The sequence below is a fragment of the Podarcis filfolensis genome (assembly GCF_964270895.1).
Source record: "Podarcis filfolensis genome assembly, chromosome: 4".
NCBI lineage: Eukaryota > Metazoa > Chordata > Lepidosauria > Squamata > Lacertidae > Podarcis > Podarcis filfolensis.
Window position 1 is genome coordinate 95,067,514 of NC_139607.1, and position 18,830 is coordinate 95,086,343.

General features: G+C 46.6%; 1 protein-coding gene across 1 annotated transcript in view; it reads right to left on the reverse strand.

The window, feature by feature from the left end:
• The window catches only part of MYO7A (myosin VIIA), a 159,473-nt gene that overhangs the window by 1,745 nt on the left and 138,898 nt on the right, over positions 1-18,830 (reverse strand). Inside the window, exons 42-50 of the mRNA XM_083609483.1 lie at positions 17,185-17,340; positions 15,389-15,494; positions 13,969-14,082; positions 13,005-13,092; positions 11,633-11,739; positions 8,259-8,444; positions 6,998-7,114; positions 5,512-5,595; positions 4,123-4,242 (exon numbers count right to left, since the gene is read on the reverse strand). Coding sequence (XP_083465609.1) covers positions 4,123-4,242; positions 5,512-5,595; positions 6,998-7,114; positions 8,259-8,444; positions 11,633-11,739; positions 13,005-13,092; positions 13,969-14,082; positions 15,389-15,494; positions 17,185-17,340 — 1,078 coding nt within the window. The remainder of the gene's footprint in view (positions 1-4,122; positions 4,243-5,511; positions 5,596-6,997; positions 7,115-8,258; positions 8,445-11,632; positions 11,740-13,004; positions 13,093-13,968; positions 14,083-15,388; positions 15,495-17,184; positions 17,341-18,830) is intronic.

Consider the following 18,830-nt stretch of genomic DNA (forward strand, 5'->3'; position numbering starts at 1 on the left):
GAGGGAACATGCCTGTTGGGCATGTGTCTCTGCCAGGGTCCTAATCGAGTGTAGGACGAGCTCTGACAGACAGCACCCCCCCAGTACGTTTCTGAGCACAATTCAAAGCCCTAAATGTGTGGGATGTAAAGGTGCAGTCAAGTGCAGTATTCCGACAGAGGACTAACGGCCTCCATGTTCTAACCGGTTGCTGCGACAACCAGTTTGTCAGTTGCTGGTAGTTTTGAAAGATAACTGCCCAGTCTCCTCAGGACCAACTTCCCTCTGGTATAGTTCATTTGCTTGGTATGTAACCTAAGCCTGCCTTCAGGTACGGTTCTGTAAACCTGAATGAATCTGAGAGTAAAATAGTTTTATATTAACATGAATCAGATTTGTGTTAAAAGGGATTCAAAGGGATTTTTAACCAGAAAGTCATCTTTATTAGTAGAATTCAGATGAGTCAGCAACAAGCTGATCGCTGCATAAACTTATAAAGGGGATTGTTTAACTCTGCTATAGTAAGGTTACCAGATTTTTTTTCAATGAATCCGGGGACACTTTTCAACTTCCATGGATTTTGTATAGGGACTGATTTGTAAATCCGGGGACTGTCCCCGGGAAACGGTGACATCTAGTAATCAAGTACTAAAGTAAACCTTCCCACAAAATGGCCTCGGCCCAGGATACCTGAAGGAGCGTCTCCACCCCCATCGTTCAGCCCAGACACTGAGGTCCAGCTCCGAGGGCCGTCTGGCGGTTCCCTCCTTGCTAGAAGTGAGGTTACAGGGAACCAGGCAGAGGGTCTTCTCGGTGGTGGCGCCCACCCTGTGGAACGCCCTCCCATCAGATGCCAAGGAAATAAAAAACTACCTGACTTTTAGAAGACATCTCAAGGCAGCCCTGTTTAAGGAAGTTTTTAATGTTTGGTGTTTTATCGTGTTTTTAATATTCTTTTGGTAGCAGCCCAGAGTGGCTGGGGAAACCCAGCCAGATGAGCAGAGTAATAATAATAATAATAATAATAATAATAATAATAATAATAACAACAACAACAATAATTTCTCCTCCGCCTACTCGGGTAGGATCCTTCTTTCCAACCTCAGGTATCAAGGTGGGGTTCTGGATGTGGCCCCCCAGACCTCCCCAGCTGGCCCTTAGAATTCTCAAGCAACCACCCTGTCTGACACCCCGAGTCTTTGGCCTGGTTGATGTTTCTCCTTGAACGTGCCTGGAATGTGGCCTTACAAGGAAGCGGGCAATCTATTTTGCACCGTTCCATATCCTCCAACATTCCTCCGATGAAAATAGGGACAACGTGCCCCCTGATAATATTAATTATAATTTTATTATTTATACTCTGCTCATCTGACTGAGTTGCCGCAGTCACTCTGGGCGGCTTCCAGGATCCATAAAAACATAATAAACTTTTTTAAAAAAAACCCTCCCTAGACAGGGGTGCCTTCAGATGTCTTCTAAAGTGTGGAATAGTTACTGATCTCCTTGGCTTGGGGGTCGCATAACTCCATACCCTTCAACATTTCTCTGATGATAATAAGGGCACAGAAGGGACGCGGGTGGCGCTGTGGGTTAAACCACAGAGCCTAGGACTTGCCAATCAGAAGGTCGGCGGTTCAAATCCCCACGATGGGGTGAGCTCCCGTTGCTCGGTCCCTGCTCCTGCCAACCTAGTTCGAAAGCACGTCAAAATGCAAGTAGATAAATAGGTACCACTCCAGCGGGAAGGTAAACGGCATTTCTGTGTGCTGCTCTGGTTCGCCAGAAGCGGCTTAGTCATGCTGGCCACATGACCCAGAAGCTGTACACCGGTTCCCTCGGCCAATAAAGCGAGATGAGCGCCGCAACCCCAGAGGCGGTCACAACTGGACCTAATGGTCAGGGGTCCCTTTACCTTTAAGCAAAAGTAGACATTCTGAGCTCAAATGAGAAACCACGACAGCTTCTGTAAATCCAGGACTGTCCCTGGAAAATAGGGACATTTGGAGGGTCGGACATTTTTTTAGGAGTCAGTTTGCAGGAGAAAAGGGATCTCTGCTCTGCAGTGGGCTGTTGTGGGGTGTACCCCACACTTCCTCCCCGCTGCCTGGAAAATGTGCTTGGTTGGGGGAAATGGGGGGTGGGTCCAGCTCTGAAAAGCAGACCTAGTCCCAACCGTTCCTCTACTCAGGGTAATTATATTTTCTTCTCTCCATCTGACTTGGCAGGCCAATGCTAGCATATAAAGGTAAAGGTACCCCTGACCATTAGGTCCAGTCGTGGCCGACTCTGGGGTTGCGGCGCTCATCTCGCTTTATTGGCCAAGGGAGCCGGCGTATAGCTTCCAGGTCATGTGGCCAGCATGACTAAGCCGCTTCTGGCGAACCAGGGCAGTGCATGGAGACGCCATTTACCTTCCCGCCGGAGCGGTACCTATTTATCTACTTGCACTTTGCGGTCCTTTGGAACTGCTAGGTTGGCAGGAGCAGGGACCGAGCAACAAGAGCTCACCCCATCGTGGAGACTCGAACCGCCAACATTCTGATCGGCAAGTCCTAGGCTCTGTGGTTTAACCCACAGCGCCACCCGCATCCCTATGCTACCATATAGACAGTACTTATTTTGTCATCACCTCAGTCTCCATAGACTTCAGTCATCTTTTTCCAGCCCTGAGGTCCAGAAAGCTTGTTATTACAGTGGTACCTCCGTTGTTAATGGGATCCATTCTGGATCCCCGTTCGCAACCTGAAAGGAATGCAACCCGTGTCTGTGCATGCGTGGGTTGCGATTCGCCGCTTCTGCGCATGCGCGTGGTTATTTTGCGTGTCTGCGCATGCGCGAGTGGTGAAACCTGGAAGTAACCCTTTCCGGTACTTCCGGGTCGCCGCGGGAGGCAACCTGAAAATACGTATCATGAAGCAAACGTAACAAGAGGTATGATTGTATTATGTATATATATTTATGAAGCAAAAGCAGAATTTCTCATGCACTATTGGTTCTGTGCCAGGATCCAAGTTCTGCCCTGACAGAAGGAGCAAGGATCTGACACACCCATGGCAGAGAGGGCTATTTTCTGCCTCACATGAAGCAATGCTTGCAAATACCAATTGCTGGAAACCTCGGAGGGAGGGAACAAGGGGCAGTGCTCTTGTGTTCAGATCTTGTTTGGGGCTTTCCCACAGCCATGTGGTCAGCCACTGGGAGAGCAGGATGCTGGACACTGAGGTCCAGTGCCGAGGGCCTTTTGGCGGCTCTCTCGCTGCGAGAAGTGAGGTTACAGGGAACCAGGCCGAAGGCCTTCTCATTGGTGGCACCCGCCCTGTGGAACACCCTCCCAGCAGATGTCAAGGCAATAACTACAGTCATAGCTTGGGTTAAAGTTGCTTCAGGCTGAGTGCTTTCGGGTTGGGCTCCGCAGCAACCCGGAAGTAATGAAATGCGTTACTTCTGGGTTTCGCCGCTCGCACATGCGCAGATGGTCAAAATGATGTCATGCATATGCGCAAAAGCGGCAAATCACGACCTGAGCACGCGCAGACGCAGGTTGCGTTCGCTTCAAGATGTGAACGGAGCTCCAGAACAGATCCCGTTCGTATCCAGAGGTACCACTGTATTTTACTTTTAAAAGACAACTGAAGGTGGCCCTGTTTAGGGAAGTTTTTAATGTCTGACGCTGCATTGTTTTTAATATTCAGTTGGAAGCCGCCCAGAGTGGCTGGGGAAACCCAGCCAGATGGGCGGGGTATAAATAATAAATTATTATTATTATTGTTGTTGTTGTTATTGTTGTTGTTGATTGGCCACCGGCCTGATCCAGCGGGCTCTTCTTATATTGGTATGAGTGTATCTAAGCTAGGTTTGTGGGTCTGGGTCTGGCCAGCATTCTACATCATCTCCCCACCACCTCGGGGACCAGGTTTGGTCAGGAGGCGGTGCCACTGACCTGCCAGTCACCTGACATCACAATGGCACCAGGCGGCCATTTTAAAACTCAACCCATGCAGGCCAACTCAATGCCCACGAAGCATGACCAACAGCGGATGGCCAAGGCCTTGGAGGAGCTATGTAGAGGCTCCACAGTCTGAAGGTCCATTTTCCTCCACATTTGGGAACTGTGCGCTCCTGAAAGCATTTTGGATGACTTACCAGCGAAGTCTCGCAGAGTAGCTTGCTCCCCCGCACCAGGTTGCCGATGGTGATGTGGAAATAGGTGTTGCCGCTGCTCCAGTTGGAGATCTTTGTGAAGGGGTGCGTAATGAGAATATCCTGGGGACATGGGAAAGGAAGTCAGGAGTGTCACCACAGACCCGACTCTGGACCCTGTCTCCCCACTCCATCAACTCAGCCTTCAGCAACTCCATGGAAATAAGAGACCCACCACACACGGTCATGGGAGGCTTAGACAGGGCACTCAATGGTAGGGCCGGGGGGGAAATGATTTGGCTCATCTGCACTTCCTGAAATGATGTGTGAAACTCACATTTCGCCAGGTTTTGTGATGCTGTTCTCCAACCAAAAGTAGTATATAAATATGGGAACATTAGGCATTGGTTGGTGGGCATCTATCTGTCTGTCTCGAGACACAATGGAATGCACCTCTGGCAGTGAAGTGAAACCACTGCCTTAGCAGTACTGAAGTGAGCTCCCCGGGTGCAAACCTGGGTAGTTTCAGTGTAAATGTGCATAAAAATGCATATATTGGTGAAACCGACATATAAAATGTGTTGCATTAGGGAAAACTGCATACAAGAATGTGCATTGTAGGAGAAATGCATTCCAAAAGGTTGATGAACTTTTGGGACTTGGAGGACATTAAAAGCAGCTATCACAAAGTGATGCACAAATGCGTTGAACTGAACATAAGATCAAAAAACTGAAGCGCGCAAGTAGAGACATCACCTTGCCAACAAAGGTCCATATAGTAAAAGCTATGGTTTTCCCAGTAATGATGTATGGAAGTGAGAGCTGGACCATAAAGAAGGCTGATCGCCAAAGAATGGATGCTTTTGAATTCTGGTGCCGGAGGAGACTCTGGAGAGTCCCATGGACTGCAAGAAGATCAAACCTCTCCATTCTTCAGGAAATCAGCCCTGAGTGCTCACTGGAAGGACAGATACTTTGGCTACCTCATGAGAAGAGAAGACTGCTTGGAAAAGACCCTGATGTTGGAAAAGATGGAGGGCACAAGGAGAAGGGGACGACAGAGGACGAGATGGTTGGATAGTGTTCTTGAAGCTACCAGCATGAGTTTGACCAAGCTGCAGGAGGCAGTGGAAGACAGGAGTGCCTGGTGTGCTCTGGTCCATGGGATCACGAAGAGTCAGACACAACTAAACAACTAAACAACAACAAGTCAGCGATAGAGTGCAGGGAAAAGGCCTTTAGGTTCCATCTCATCATCTACATCATGTAGGTGAAACTTTTTGGCTGCAGGCTTTGACAGACAGACGGGCAGGGCAACACACCTGTCAATCTTGATACTTTGCATGGATGACAGAGAAGCTTTAGGGAAGCTGCATGAAAGACTTGCCTTACCTTGGTTTTGCGATCAATGAGGCTGACGCCGTGCTTGTTGATGGCGATCAGGAGGAGTTCTGGGTAATTTGGATCAGTTGTTTGCTGTTTGGAGTGCAAAGGTGGAGACGTTAAAGGACTGGGGGGTGGGAATGACATGCACATGCCAAGCACCCTGCCGCTCTCATTTTTTTTTTAAAGTAAGGGTTTTTTTGTGTGTTGCTTTTTCACTGTGTGATGCCAACATTTTTGTCTGTGTTTCATTTGTTTGGCGTGTGCATGCAGATATTTTGCCTTGTTTTCTGGCTGGGGGGACACTGACTGCTTCAGTTCTGTGGGATGGCAGAGGGCCTTCTCAGTGGTGGCGCCCGCCCTGTGGAACGCCCTCCCATCAGATGTCAAGGAAATAAACAACTATCTGACTTTTAGAAGACATCTGAGGGCAGCCCTGTTGAGGGAAGTTATTAATGTTTGATGTTTTATTGTGTTTTTAATATTTTCTTGGGAGCTGTCCAGAGTGGCTGGGGAAACCCAGCCAGATGGGTGGTGTGTGTGTGTGTGTGTGTGTGTGTACATATAAATAAAATTTGGTACATACAACAATTCAAAGATTGGGGACCCCTGGTTGCCCGTCTAGTAACTGATTGGGTTTCATTTTTTTATTTAATAAAATTTATACACCCCTTGATTGTTAACAAAAAGAAAGAAAACACCTCAAAGTGGTTTACAAACAAGAAAACAGTATAATCTAAGAAAAAAAATCCCAACCCTACTTTAAAACATACACAAGTGAAAGCTGATTAACATCACCTCCACTCTCTAAGCATCAGGGGAGGTAAAGGTAAAGGGACCCCTGACCATTAGGTCCAGTCGTGGCTGACTCTGGGGTTGCGGCGCTCATCTCGCTTTATTGGCCGAGGGAGCCGGCGTACAGCTTCCGGGTCATGTGGCCAGCATGACTAAGCCGCTTCTGGCAAACCAGAGCAGCGCACGGAAACGCTGTTTACCTTCCTGCCGGAGTGGTACCTATTTATCTACTTGCACTTTGACATGCTTTCAAACTGCTAGGTTGGCAGGAGCAGGGACCGAGCAACGGGAGCTCACTCCGTCGCGGGGATTCGAACCGCCGACCTTCTGATCGGCAAGTCCTAGGTTCTGTGGTTTCAACCCACAGCGCCATGCGTGTCCTAAGCATCAGGGTAGGCTTGTCTAAGTGTCAATGTTTTTTGTAGGCATTGAAAAAGAGTACAGTGAAAGGGTCTGCTTGATCTCAACAGGCAGGGAGTTTCGAAGAGTAGATGCTGCCACCCTAAATGATCTACCAATTTGTCTGTGTATATATTACTTTTTGTTATTTGTACCACGCTCTGGGGATTATGAACGAAAGGCAAGAATACAGATTTTGTCATGGAAAGAAGCAAGCAAGTGAGCAAATATTTCTGATGTCCATTGTCCCACCCTAGATCCCTGGACCCTCCAGATGACGTAAAAAAGGACCCATATTCACCTTCACTTCGAAGAAAGCAGATCCAAACGTAGGCCACTTGAATACAATCTTCAGGAAGGCAAGCTTGGCTTCTTCTCTCGTTTTGCCAGCGTGCTTGTTGAAATAAGCCACAATGGACTGCACAGAAACAGTAAAAAACATTTCGGTTTCTCATTCTTCTAAATTTTGAGTTCAGTTCCCCACATTTCCTCCACATCAATTTGCGATTATTATTATTTTTAAAGTCCTCATGAAAATTCACCAGCATTTTGGTGCGAAATTCTAATTTTAACGCAATTTTGCCTCCAGTTCACTTTTTGCAAAGTAATTGTCTACAAACCATGCATTTTATATGCATTTCTTTGCACATTTCACCCTAGGATATGCATTTTTGTACATATTAATTCAGTTGTGATTCCTGCATTGCAGGGGGTTGGACTAGATGACCCTTTGGGTCCCTTAGCATTCTAAGATACGATGATTCTATGATTCACTGCACTGGAAAAACAAAAAAACAAAAACAGAAGTGCTGATTTGAAAGGATGCCTGTGTTTCAGTTTGTGTAATGTATCGAAAAGTGATAATCAGGTATGTTTGCATTAAATGCAAACTTAACTGAATTGTACCTCCATCTCAACAAGCAATCAAGGACACCAACCACATAATTTGTGTGCAAATGATGTTAGAGATCTGGGGTTTTTGATCTGGGACAGGGCTGGATTTACGTATAAACTAAACAAGCTATAGCTTAGGGCCCCACTCTCTTGGGGGCCCCCAAAAAATTAAAGGAAAAAAAGAACTGGATGTACATTTCCAAAATATAAGATAAAAAACAAATAGAATAAAACCTACATACAGCAACAGTGTTTTGTGTTGTGTAGGCTCCTGTGATGTAAGTCATGGGCCCTGCCTGCTAGCCTGCTCTCTAAAATATCACTGTTTCGCTCATTTCTATATATAGTGTGCCCCCATTCTGCATGGATTGATTGCATGGCAACATGTGCAAACGGCTTGAGATACCTATTAGGTCCATAAATTACCATATAGCATATATTCAACATAAAAAACAGTGACATTTTGTTGTTGATAAAGGACAGCTGGACATAGAAAGGGCCCCATTACCTTCAGTAGCTTAGGGCCACATCAAACCTAAATCTGGCCCTGATCTGGAAGCTGGCAACGCTGTAAAAGACATGCATGTGGGATGGAAAGGGTGCAAAGGGGGGGTCCAGGGGTGCAACTGGGACATTGGGGTGGGTGGGTGGTGCTGGAGCAGACCTACCCTCTTCCAGTCATCTGGAGACAGCTGCCGAATGAGAGACTCAGGCACCAGCTCCTTGAGGAGTTTAGGAATGGTGGGGAAATAGGACTTGTCGTCTTCAAACTTCACCCTATAGATGAGGGCTCCAAGTTGCAGGACTTCCTCCCTCGAGCATTTATGGTAGCCGCGAAGGTACTTTGGTAATTCCTGTACCGGAGCGAGAGAGAAACAGAGCATTTTGCAGAGTCACACGAGCAAAATAGACGACTCCATCCGTAGAGATAGGGAGCTCCGTATTTTTCCTTGTATAAGACGACATTTTTTCCCTTAGAAACAATAGGCAAAAATTGCGGGTCGCCTTACACATGGATAGCAGAGGGGGGGCAGGTGATTGGTGGTGTGATAGGAATTTTGAGGTCTTAGATATATGTTAAATGTTCATAAGTGTACCAACCAGGCACGTACATAGATCAGCACAGGAAGACTGACCTGGAACCATTTTTGATTCCCAAACTGTCCCAAACTGACCAAATGTTTTCTCGGCAAGGTCAAAGGAAAATGGAAAAGCCTCCCCATTGTCTTTTCCTTCACAAATCCTGTGTTAAGGGTATATCTGTGTTTGAATAGGGTGAGCCTGTGACCTGACTCAGGAACTAAGTATTTATCATTACAAAAGACTGGCCAGGCTCCCCAGGCAATCCAATCTAGTAACCTGCCAGACAAGAGGTAAACAACGACAGGAGAAAAACAACATTCAAATTTCTGTTGTAGACCCCCTTTTCTGTGATGTAGGTATGATGTATCTGGGGGGTGGTCTTAGGTTACACCCCTTCTGTGATGTATGTATGATGTTTCTGGTTGTGGTCTTGATCTACAGGGTGGCAATTTCAAAAGTCTTTATAAGGCCTTGCATGCCATTTTTCTGGGTTCCTCCTCTCTCCTTCGGGTGAGGGGAGTACCCTGTTGCAACAGATCAATAAAGATCAGGCTTACTAGCTGCTTTGCTTCTCAATATTCTCTGGTTGGCCTCTGTTATTTTCTCCTACCAATAGGGAACCTATGTAAGGACTCTATATGGGCTCTGGGATACCCCATAAGGGAAAAGGGCAATTTTTGTTTACCGCAGTGGCAGTGGCCAGCAGGAGATTGGCAGCGGCAGTTGGGCGTGTGATTGGTTGCTGTGGCAAGGCCTGCTGATGACTGGCTGCGGCAACTGGGCAGTCGATTTACGGCAGCAGCGAGGCGTGCATGCAATCGGCTATGGTTGCGTTGAGTGGGCAGGTGGGCTTTTGGTGGCGAGTGTACAGACGATGTGTGCAGTTTTCAGTGGTGGGCAGGCTGTAGAGCGATTGGCAGCCATGAACCCCCCCCCCCCAGAAAAGGTCAACAACTCTGGGCAGTCTCCCCCCCAAAAAAAACCTCACCAAGTTTGGGCAATTTCCTGCCCAATTTTTTTGTTGCGGTCCCAAAAAACAGGGGTCATCTTATACAAGGGGGCATGTTATACAACGAAAAATACGGTATATCTTTCTTTCATAGTTTCTGGATGGGTTCAAGGGACGGTGTCTTGCACAAAGCCTGGGAGAGACTGTTGTTGCCTCTGACAAATAGTGAAAGAAGCAAATTGTGCTTTGGCCATTTTGCAGAAGGCTACTTCTCCCTCGCTGCTTCTAAAAGGATCCCAAATGTAGATGCCTGAGGTCAAGAGTTAACTTTTCTGTTAACGTGACCTTTGTCTCATTGCATTTGCAGTTGCTTATGTGAGACTGCAAATGCATAATCTGATGTGCCATTTGCCTCCTAGGTGGGTCATAAGGAAAGGGTTAAATGAGTGTGTGATGTGATTGGCCAGTGAGAATGCAAGGGGAGGAGTAAAAGTTAGAGTGGGAGGTTTTGAAAGTCAGTTGAAGTTTGGGAGTTGAAGAGGGAAGAGGGAGGATAGATCTGTGGGTTGGTAGAGTTGTATTGTGAGAGAGAGTGAGATGAATTGTTAGGTGGAGTCAGATAGATAGTTGGGAATAATCAGTTTGAAGTTGTTAGGAACTAAGATTAAGAAACTGCCAAGAAAAATTAGCTGTAACCATAAGCTTGTTCCTGCCTTTTAAAATAAACTTGATTATTTGTTAATGTTAACAACTGACTGGACTCCGTGTGTCCCCGTGAGATACGGGGTGGTGGCAGCGGAAAAAGCAATCGCAGTGGTGGCACAGGGTCAATAGACCGTCAAACGTCCGGGGGCCCTGTGTGTGATCGCCACATCTGTCAATTTCAGTTTCTCATTTTTCCATCCTCAAGTACATATTTCTTTCCATATGCACATTTTGGCAGGCAAATCTTGCTTAATATACGCTTTTTCTGGCAAGCAATTCCCCACCGATACGATGTGTTTTTGCACATTATTGCCACGAACACGTGCTTTGCTTAGAGAATGGCATCGCAGTACTCAGAGACATGCAGATTCCCAGTAATAGGTACATTACAGTTTGCATATCATTTCAGGATGCGCAAACTGGCGGGTTTGTGTCAAAATGTGAAAGGAACCAAATTCAACCCTGCAGCTCGCTGCTGCTCTCTGACTCCCAGCATTGATTGCCCGAGGCAGCTGCCTTGCTTTACCTAACGATAGAGCTGGCCTTGATATAGTCCTTTTTGTTGTTATCTTTCCTGGAGTCCCTGGGGAAGGTGCCATGTTGAAAGGTGCTCAGCAAATGCACCCGCCAATCATCTTTTTGCTTTGAGCTACGTTCGGAGGCCTTGCCTGCTTTGGGTCTGTCCACACCCCTCCCCCCAGGCTTCAAGTTCCCTTGGTGTTGCTGTTCCTAACTCAGAGAGGCTGGGGTTCTGCTCCCCTAGGCTGCTTCTTGGGAGAAAAGCAATGACAAACCTGGACAGCAGCTTAAAAAGCAGAGACATCACCTTGCCAACAAAGGTCCGTAAAGTTAAAGCTATGGTTTTCCCAGTCGTGATGTATGGAAGTGAGAGCTGGACCATAAAGAAGGCTGATCGCCAAAGAATTGATGCTTTTGAATTCTGGTGCTGGAGGAGACTCTTGAGAGTCCCGTGGACTGCAAGAAGATCAAACGTATCCATTCTTCAGGAAATCAGCGCTGAGTGCTCACTGGAAGGACAGATCCTGAAGCTGAGGCTCCAATACTTTGGCCACCTTATGAGAAGAGAAGATTCCCTGGAAAAGACCCTGATGTTGGGAAAGATGGAGGGCACAAGAAGAAGGGGACAACAGAGGACGAGATGGTTGGACAGTGTTCTCGAAGCTACCAACATGAGTTTGACCAAACTGCGGGAGGCAGTGGAAGACGGGAGTGCCTGGCATGCTCTGGTCCAGGGGGTCACGAAGAGACGGACACGACTAAACGAGTAAACAACAACAACAATACCTGATAATAGTGGAATATGGAGTCGGCCATCGAATCCTTTCCAGGCACAGTGTTTGTCCACAGCTTTTTCATGAAGAACACTTGGTAGGTGAGAGAAGGCACTATTCCTGCCCAAAGAAATCATTGCAAAATTAAGCTAGGAAATGGCTGTGGATTCTAGGGCAGCAGACTATATGTGGAACTACTGAGTAGTTCTCCCTGAGGCCTGGGCTCGACCACTTCAGACAGGAATGTGTGAACCAGACCATTTTGCTTTTTCTCTGTTTGTCGCTTTTCCAACCTTAAATCCAGCGTTCTGCACTTCCACATCAGTTTGCCATTAAAAATCAAAGTTCTCGTGAAAATTCATCAGTGAATATATGCATATCTGATGCATGCGGCTTTCCCTAATATACCCATCTTTGCATGCAGTTGTGCCAAATATTCCCATTTTTGCAAGCGCTCCCCACAAATATAATGCATTTTTGCACTGCATTTTGTCTAATGTGATGCATTTTTGTGCACGCTCCGCTGCAATGCATTTTTCTTCATGTTACCTGGCTGCAGAATTGCACTACAAAATCTGGAAAACCACCCTGAGATCTGCGAGTGAAGGGAAATATACAAATTGTAATAACAATAGCAGTAATGGTGATGGTGGTGATGTGTGAATTGTTTTGGGAATTGCAAAATGGGCACGTTTGCCTTTTAAATGCGACCTGAACTGAATTTCTCTCCCATTGGTGGACAGTGAGGTGAAGAAATGCTCTTCCATTTTTTACACACACACACACACACACACACACACACACACACACACACCCTTGCACGTAGAAAACTAGTACGTCAGGGAGAAGGGTTCTAGTTCCAGCCTCAAAAGAGCAGTGGTTAGAGTGTTGGCCTATGACCTGGGAGACCAGGGTTCAAATCCCGATCTGCCATGTTGCTCACTGGGAGACCTTGGGCCAGTCATTCACTCTTAGCCTAACCTACCTCACAGGGTTGTTGTGGAGATAAAATCGGAGAACCATGGCACACCATTTTGATGAAAAGATGGCAGATACAGTGGTACCTCAGGTTAAGTACTTAATTCGTTCCAGAGCTCCGTACTGAACCTGCAACTGTTCTTAACCTGAAGCACCACTTTAGCTAATGGGGCCTCCTGCTGCTGCTGCTGCGTCGCCGGAGCACAATTTCTGTTCTCATCCTGAAGCAAAGTTCTTAACCTGAAGCACTATTTCTACGTTAGCGGAGTCTGTAACCTGAAGCGTATGTAACCCGAGGTACCACTGTACATATATTTTTTAAAATGTGATAAATAAAAGAAAACTGACGTTTCCATCAGGCTACTATTATTAAGCACTTTCCAAATGGCATTATACACAGTATTTACCATCTTTTGGTGGTCTGGCTTTCTTGATCCAGTCTGTCAGGTGCCTGACAAAGTCAAAGAAGAAGTCCCCTTCAGGTACGCTGATGACCTGGAAGAAAACATGGCAATGAACCAATGGCAAAACGGCCTGCGATTCCACTTGCCAAGCGATTTGCACCTGCTGATTTATGCTGGTTTTGGAAGGTGCTCAGGCTAGGGCTTTGGTGAGTCTGCATGGAAAAAGCATTTATAGAGTGGAGGGGTAGCCAGCCACCAAGAATGCTGTGATCCCTTGGGCTCATGGATGGCCAACTGCAAGGATATTCTTGGTCAACCTTTTCAACTGTCCCATTTGCCCCAACCAGCCCCCTGAATTAAGCCAGGAGGAAGGGAAAGGAATGTCACATGTTGGCTCTCCGGTGGAAATATCTCTGTATAGATAAAGCTATGGTTTTCCCAGTAGTGATGTATGGAAGTGGGAGCTGGACCATAAAGAAGGCTGACCGCCGAAGAATGGATGCTTTTGAATTATGGTGCTGGAGGAGACTCTTGAGAGTCCCATGGACTGCAAAAAGATCAAAGCTATCCATTCTGAAGGAAATCAGGCCTGAGTGCTCACTGGAAGGACAGATCCTGAAGCTGAGGCTCCAAGTCTTTGGCCACCTCATGAGAAGAGAAGACTCCCTAGAAAAGACCCTGACTTTGGGAAAGATGGAGGGCACAAGGAGAAGGGGACGACAGAGGACAAGATGGTTGGACAGTGTTCTCGAAGCGACCAGCATGAGTTTGACCAAACTGCGGGAGGCAGCGGAAGACAGGAGTGCCTGGCATGCTCTGGTCCAGGGGGTCACGAAGAGTCGGACATGACTAAACGACTAAACAACAACAACAACATGGCGCAATGGGGATTTGTATGATTCCAGCGGGGGAAGCTGTCCACAATCCTCTGATATAATGCCAGATGAAGCACTGGTCGTCCACTCACCTTGTCAGAGATTTTGACAAAGAGGCTGAAACCCTCCGATGATTTAAGCAGCAGCCGGTTGGAGATGTTCTGGCAGAAGTCCTTGGCTTTCGTGCTCGATTCCACTTCAAACGCCTGCCAAAAAAATGGAGCAGGAACTTGAGAAGGTTGTGGTGCTTAAGGCCTGAGACCTTATTTATTTATTTCATGTCTCGCTTAATGCCAACATCGTACTGTGGAGGGGGTTATTGTTTTCGTTTTCACTACGGTCTGTGTTTTTATATCGTAAACCACCCTGCGATCCTTGGCTGAAGGGCGGTATGGAAATTGAATAAATGAAAATGAAAATGACACGGGCTTCTAAGTGGTTTGCAAAGTATTAAAAGTAAATAAATAATTTTTTTATTACATTTGTGTTCAGCCCTAAACCAGTAGATCTCAGGGTGGTTCACAATATAAGACTGCAATTAAAAAAACAACATGGTGTAGCCTTATTAGACTTTACCGATTGGTAGGGTGAACGTTGCTCCCAGAACAGGGAGGAAGGAGTCAAATGACACCGAGGTTTGGTTCAGAGAAAGAGTTTATTCTGCTCTCCGGATAGCAGAAGGCACTACATGAATCGGTTCACAGCAAGCACAAAAGCAAGAGAAATTGCATACAGTATATATATCTTCCAGGCACCCTCTCCCCCCTTCCCCAGGAATCCAGACACATAAGCTTATACACGTAAGCTGACATCACAGATGTTCCTGCTCCTGTACTCTTAACCATAAAAGGGTGTTCCTGTTCCTGTATTCCTTATCTCGGGGTAAGAAGGTCACCAACTCTAAGAGTACTCTTGGCGCCGTTCCCGGGGGGCTGACAAGGTCTGTGCATCATTGTGGTCAGGATGTAAGATAAGACCCAGATGTGTCATCCCTGCTCCACTTTGGAACTGACAAGGCCATTCATTAGGCGTCACAGACTGATAAAGGAGAGAGCTTTGTTTATACAGCTGTGTTCTTGTTATACATTTGCTCAAGAGCTCAAGTTAATAGTTTTTAGCTAATGCACCCTTGGAGAAGGAAAAATGGGATTTTGGGGCCCATTTCAGACTGACTGCACAGTCAGATTTTAGATTTGGGAAACCCATTCCTTCAATGGAATACATGATAAAGATAAAAACAAAGACAACCCAATAGCCCCCTCCATTGCAACAATGCAATATAAGCATCCCTCATTAAAATATGCAATAAAACAATCCCATTAAAACAAGAAAATGGTCACCCAGTCCTGCTTCCCATCTGTAGAAACCTGAACCCAGGATCTTCCTTGACTAAAGATACTCTCAACAGCCCTTTTCCCAACCCACAGACTACAGCTTTTCCACAGGCTGTGGCCTTGCTTATTTTGTCCAATTCCTCCCCCCCTTCCTTTCCTTTCCTTTTTTTGCTTTTACCTCATCTGTGTCATCTGGGAAGTACACTTTATGGAAAATCTGAGTTGTTTTGTGCTGAATTGCCTCGACTTCTACCAAATGGGGCGGGTACTTCCGAGATCCATTCCTGAAAAACAAAACAAAACAAAAAACTTGCTATAGAGAACAGCTTGGGGGCACCTCTTTATTTATTTATTTTAAATTACTTAATGTATTTAATATATCCTTTCTCTCAAGCTGGGGTTCAAGGCAGCTCCCCAAATTTAAAAACATCACTGATGAAATGATAAGCAAGAAAAACAAACTACAGTCGTACCTTGGAAGTCAAACGGAATCCGTTTGACTTCCGAAACATTTGGAAACCAAAGCGCAGCTTCTGATTGGCTGTAGAAAGCTCCTGCAGCCAATTGGAAGTTGCGGAAGCCCCATCGAATGTTCGGCTTCCAAAAGAACATTCAAAACCTGGGACATTCACTTCCGAGTTTCGATCATTCGGGAGCCGATTTGTTCGGGAGCCAAGGTGTTCGAGATCCAAGGTACGACTGTAGTTGAAAACAACTCCAAAGAAGTTCCAACTAACGTTTGTTTAAAAACCTGAAGCAATTTTGTTAGGGATTGTAGGAAAAGAGCTGCCAAGGAAATTGAAAAATATCTTTATGTATGCGACAACAGCGGCAAGAGCACAATAGCACAAGGATGGAAGAACGAGGAAATCAGGACTAAATAGGGATAACTGTGACTTTAAAGATGAATGGGAACCCTTTACAAAGTATTTAAAGAAACAACAAAATGAACTGGACTCCTTGGCAGGTTTTGAAAAAACATTCACAAACTTTTTATTGATAACATTCAGATAGATAAATTAAGGATCTGCACAGTTTTGTAATATGCAGAAAATAACATATGTTGATAAACCAGAGAGGGGAGCTGAGGGAAGTCTGGGGGGGGAGGGGAGGGGGTTATGTTTTTGGGGAGGGGGAGGGAAAAATAGGGGGGGATTTAAGGATGATATGTTTGTTGATAAAATGTGATATAGGTAAAGGTAAAGGGGACACCTGACCATTAGGTCCAGTCGTGGACGACTCTGGGGTTGCAGCGCTCATCTCGCTTTATTGGCCGATGGAGCCGGCGTACAGCTTCTGGGTCATGTGGCCAGCATGACTAAGCCGCTTCTGGCGAAGCAGAGCAGCGCACGGAAACGCCGTTTACCTTCCCGCCAGAGCGGTACCTATTTATCTACTTGCACTTTGATGTGCTTTCAAACTGCTAGGTTGGCAGGAGCTGGGACCGAGCAACGGGAGCTCACTGCGTCGCGGGGATTCGAACCGCTGACCTTCTGATCGGCAAGTCCTAGGCTCTGTGGTTTAGACCACAGCGCCACCCGCATCCCCACATGAAATACAAAGCAATAAAAACAAACTACAGTTGTACCTTGGAAATTGAACGGAATCTGTTCCAGAAGTTTGTTTGACTTCTGAAACGTTTGGAAACCAAAGCGCGGCTTCTGATTGGCTGCAGGAAGCTCCTGCAGCCAATCGGAAGCTGCGGAAGCCCCATCGAACCTTCGGCTTCCAAAAGAACATTCAAAACCCGGAACATTCACTTCCAGGTTTCGATCGTTCGGGAGCCGATTTGTTCAGGAGCCAAGGTGTTTGAGATCCAAGGTACAACTGTAGTTGAAAACAACTCCAAAGAAGATCGCAGGGTCTGGGCTGGTTCGTAAGGGGAGAAGCGGCTCTTGGGATATTGTGGTCCTGATCCTTCTGCATGCAAAGCTGCTCCACCCGTGAGCTGACAGTCCCTTCCCAGCAGCTTACCTGAGTGCTTTCTGCAGCCTCTGAATGCAGTCCGTGGCAAGCAGGTGATGCTTCCGAGACTGAACAAACCGCTGGACATGGGGCAGGAGAACATTACTGGGGGGGAAGAGGCCCGTACAAAGCCAAAGCAGTTCCCAGCCTCTCTCTTCGCTGTACCTTTCCAGCAAGAAAACAAGAGAATATGGTGAAGAAAACACACACCGAAAGCCCATTTGTTTTCTAATTTAAAAAAAGAAAGAAATATAAATCAATCAATCAATCAACCAACCAACCAATCAATCAACAACATCATTCTCAGTTATTTGGTTTCCATTTGTCAAATTTGTGCCACAGCAACAGGGAGCAGTCCTTCGTCCAGATCTTCATCGTCCGCTATGGACTGGTATCACACCTAAACTTTTTTGGGTCCTTAGCTTAATAAAACATTTTTGTCGGCTGTTTCTACACCTTCTCCATTATTGGGTTTCCCCATTTTTTCTGTGCATTTAGAAACAGCAGCGGGACTAAGTTTATAGTCGAGTTTTGTTATGTGCATCGTATTTGTTGCTCTGTATTTTTCGCAGATCTGAAAAAAGTTCAATCAAACTATCAAAGTACTAGGAGATCAATAAAGAACAGAGAAGCTTATTTCTGTTAGGTTTGATTTTGTGACCTGTGCCAATATGCAAGAACACAGTCAGTCTCCGCCATTGTCGTTCAAACAGATCTCCCTTTTTTGTACCCCCATTTCCTGAACCTGCAATATAAAATAATGCTTTTTTGTTGGTTTGCTTAAATTCTACAATCCTTGAAGATTGCCTGCCCAGTGTTCTTCATTTGCATTTATCCCCCTGCCATAATAGGGTATGATTTGGGGGTTTGGGCTGGGTGTTCATCAGTATGCAGATGATACCCAGCTCTACTTCTCTTTTAAATCAGAACCAGTGAAAGCAGTGAAGGTCCTGTGTGAGTGTCTGGAGGCGGTTGGAGGATGGATGGCGGCTAACAGATTGAGGTTGAATCCTGACAAGACAGAAGTACTGTTTTTGGGGGACAGGGGCGGGCGGATGTGGGGGCTCCCTGGTCCTGAATGGGGTAACTGTGCCCCTGAAGGACCAGGTGCGCAGCCTGGGAGTAATTTTGGACTCACAGCTGTCCATGGAGGCGCAGGTTAATTCTGTGTCCAGGGCGGCTGTCTACCAGCTTCATCTGGTACGCAGGATGAGACCCTACCTGCCTGCGGACTTGTGTCGCCAGAGTGGTGCAGGCTCTAGTTATCTCCCGCTTGGACTACTGCAATGCGCTCTACGTGGGGTTACCTTTGAAGGTGACCCGGAAACTGCAGTTAATCCAGAATGCGGCAGCTAGACTGGTGACTGGGAGCGGCCGCCGGGACCACATAACACCGGTCCTGAGAGATCTGCATTGGCTCCCAGTATGTTTCTGAGCATAATTCAAAATGTTGGTGCTGACCTTTAAAGCCCTAAACGGCCTCAGTCCTGTATACCTGAAGGAGCGTCTCCAGCCCCATCGTTCTGCCCAGACACTGAGATCCAGCACCGAGGGCCTTCTGGCGGTTCCCTCATTGTGAGAAGTGAGGTTACAGGGAACCAGACAGAGGGCCTTTGCGGTAGTGGCACCCGCCCTGTGGAACGCCCTCCCTTCAG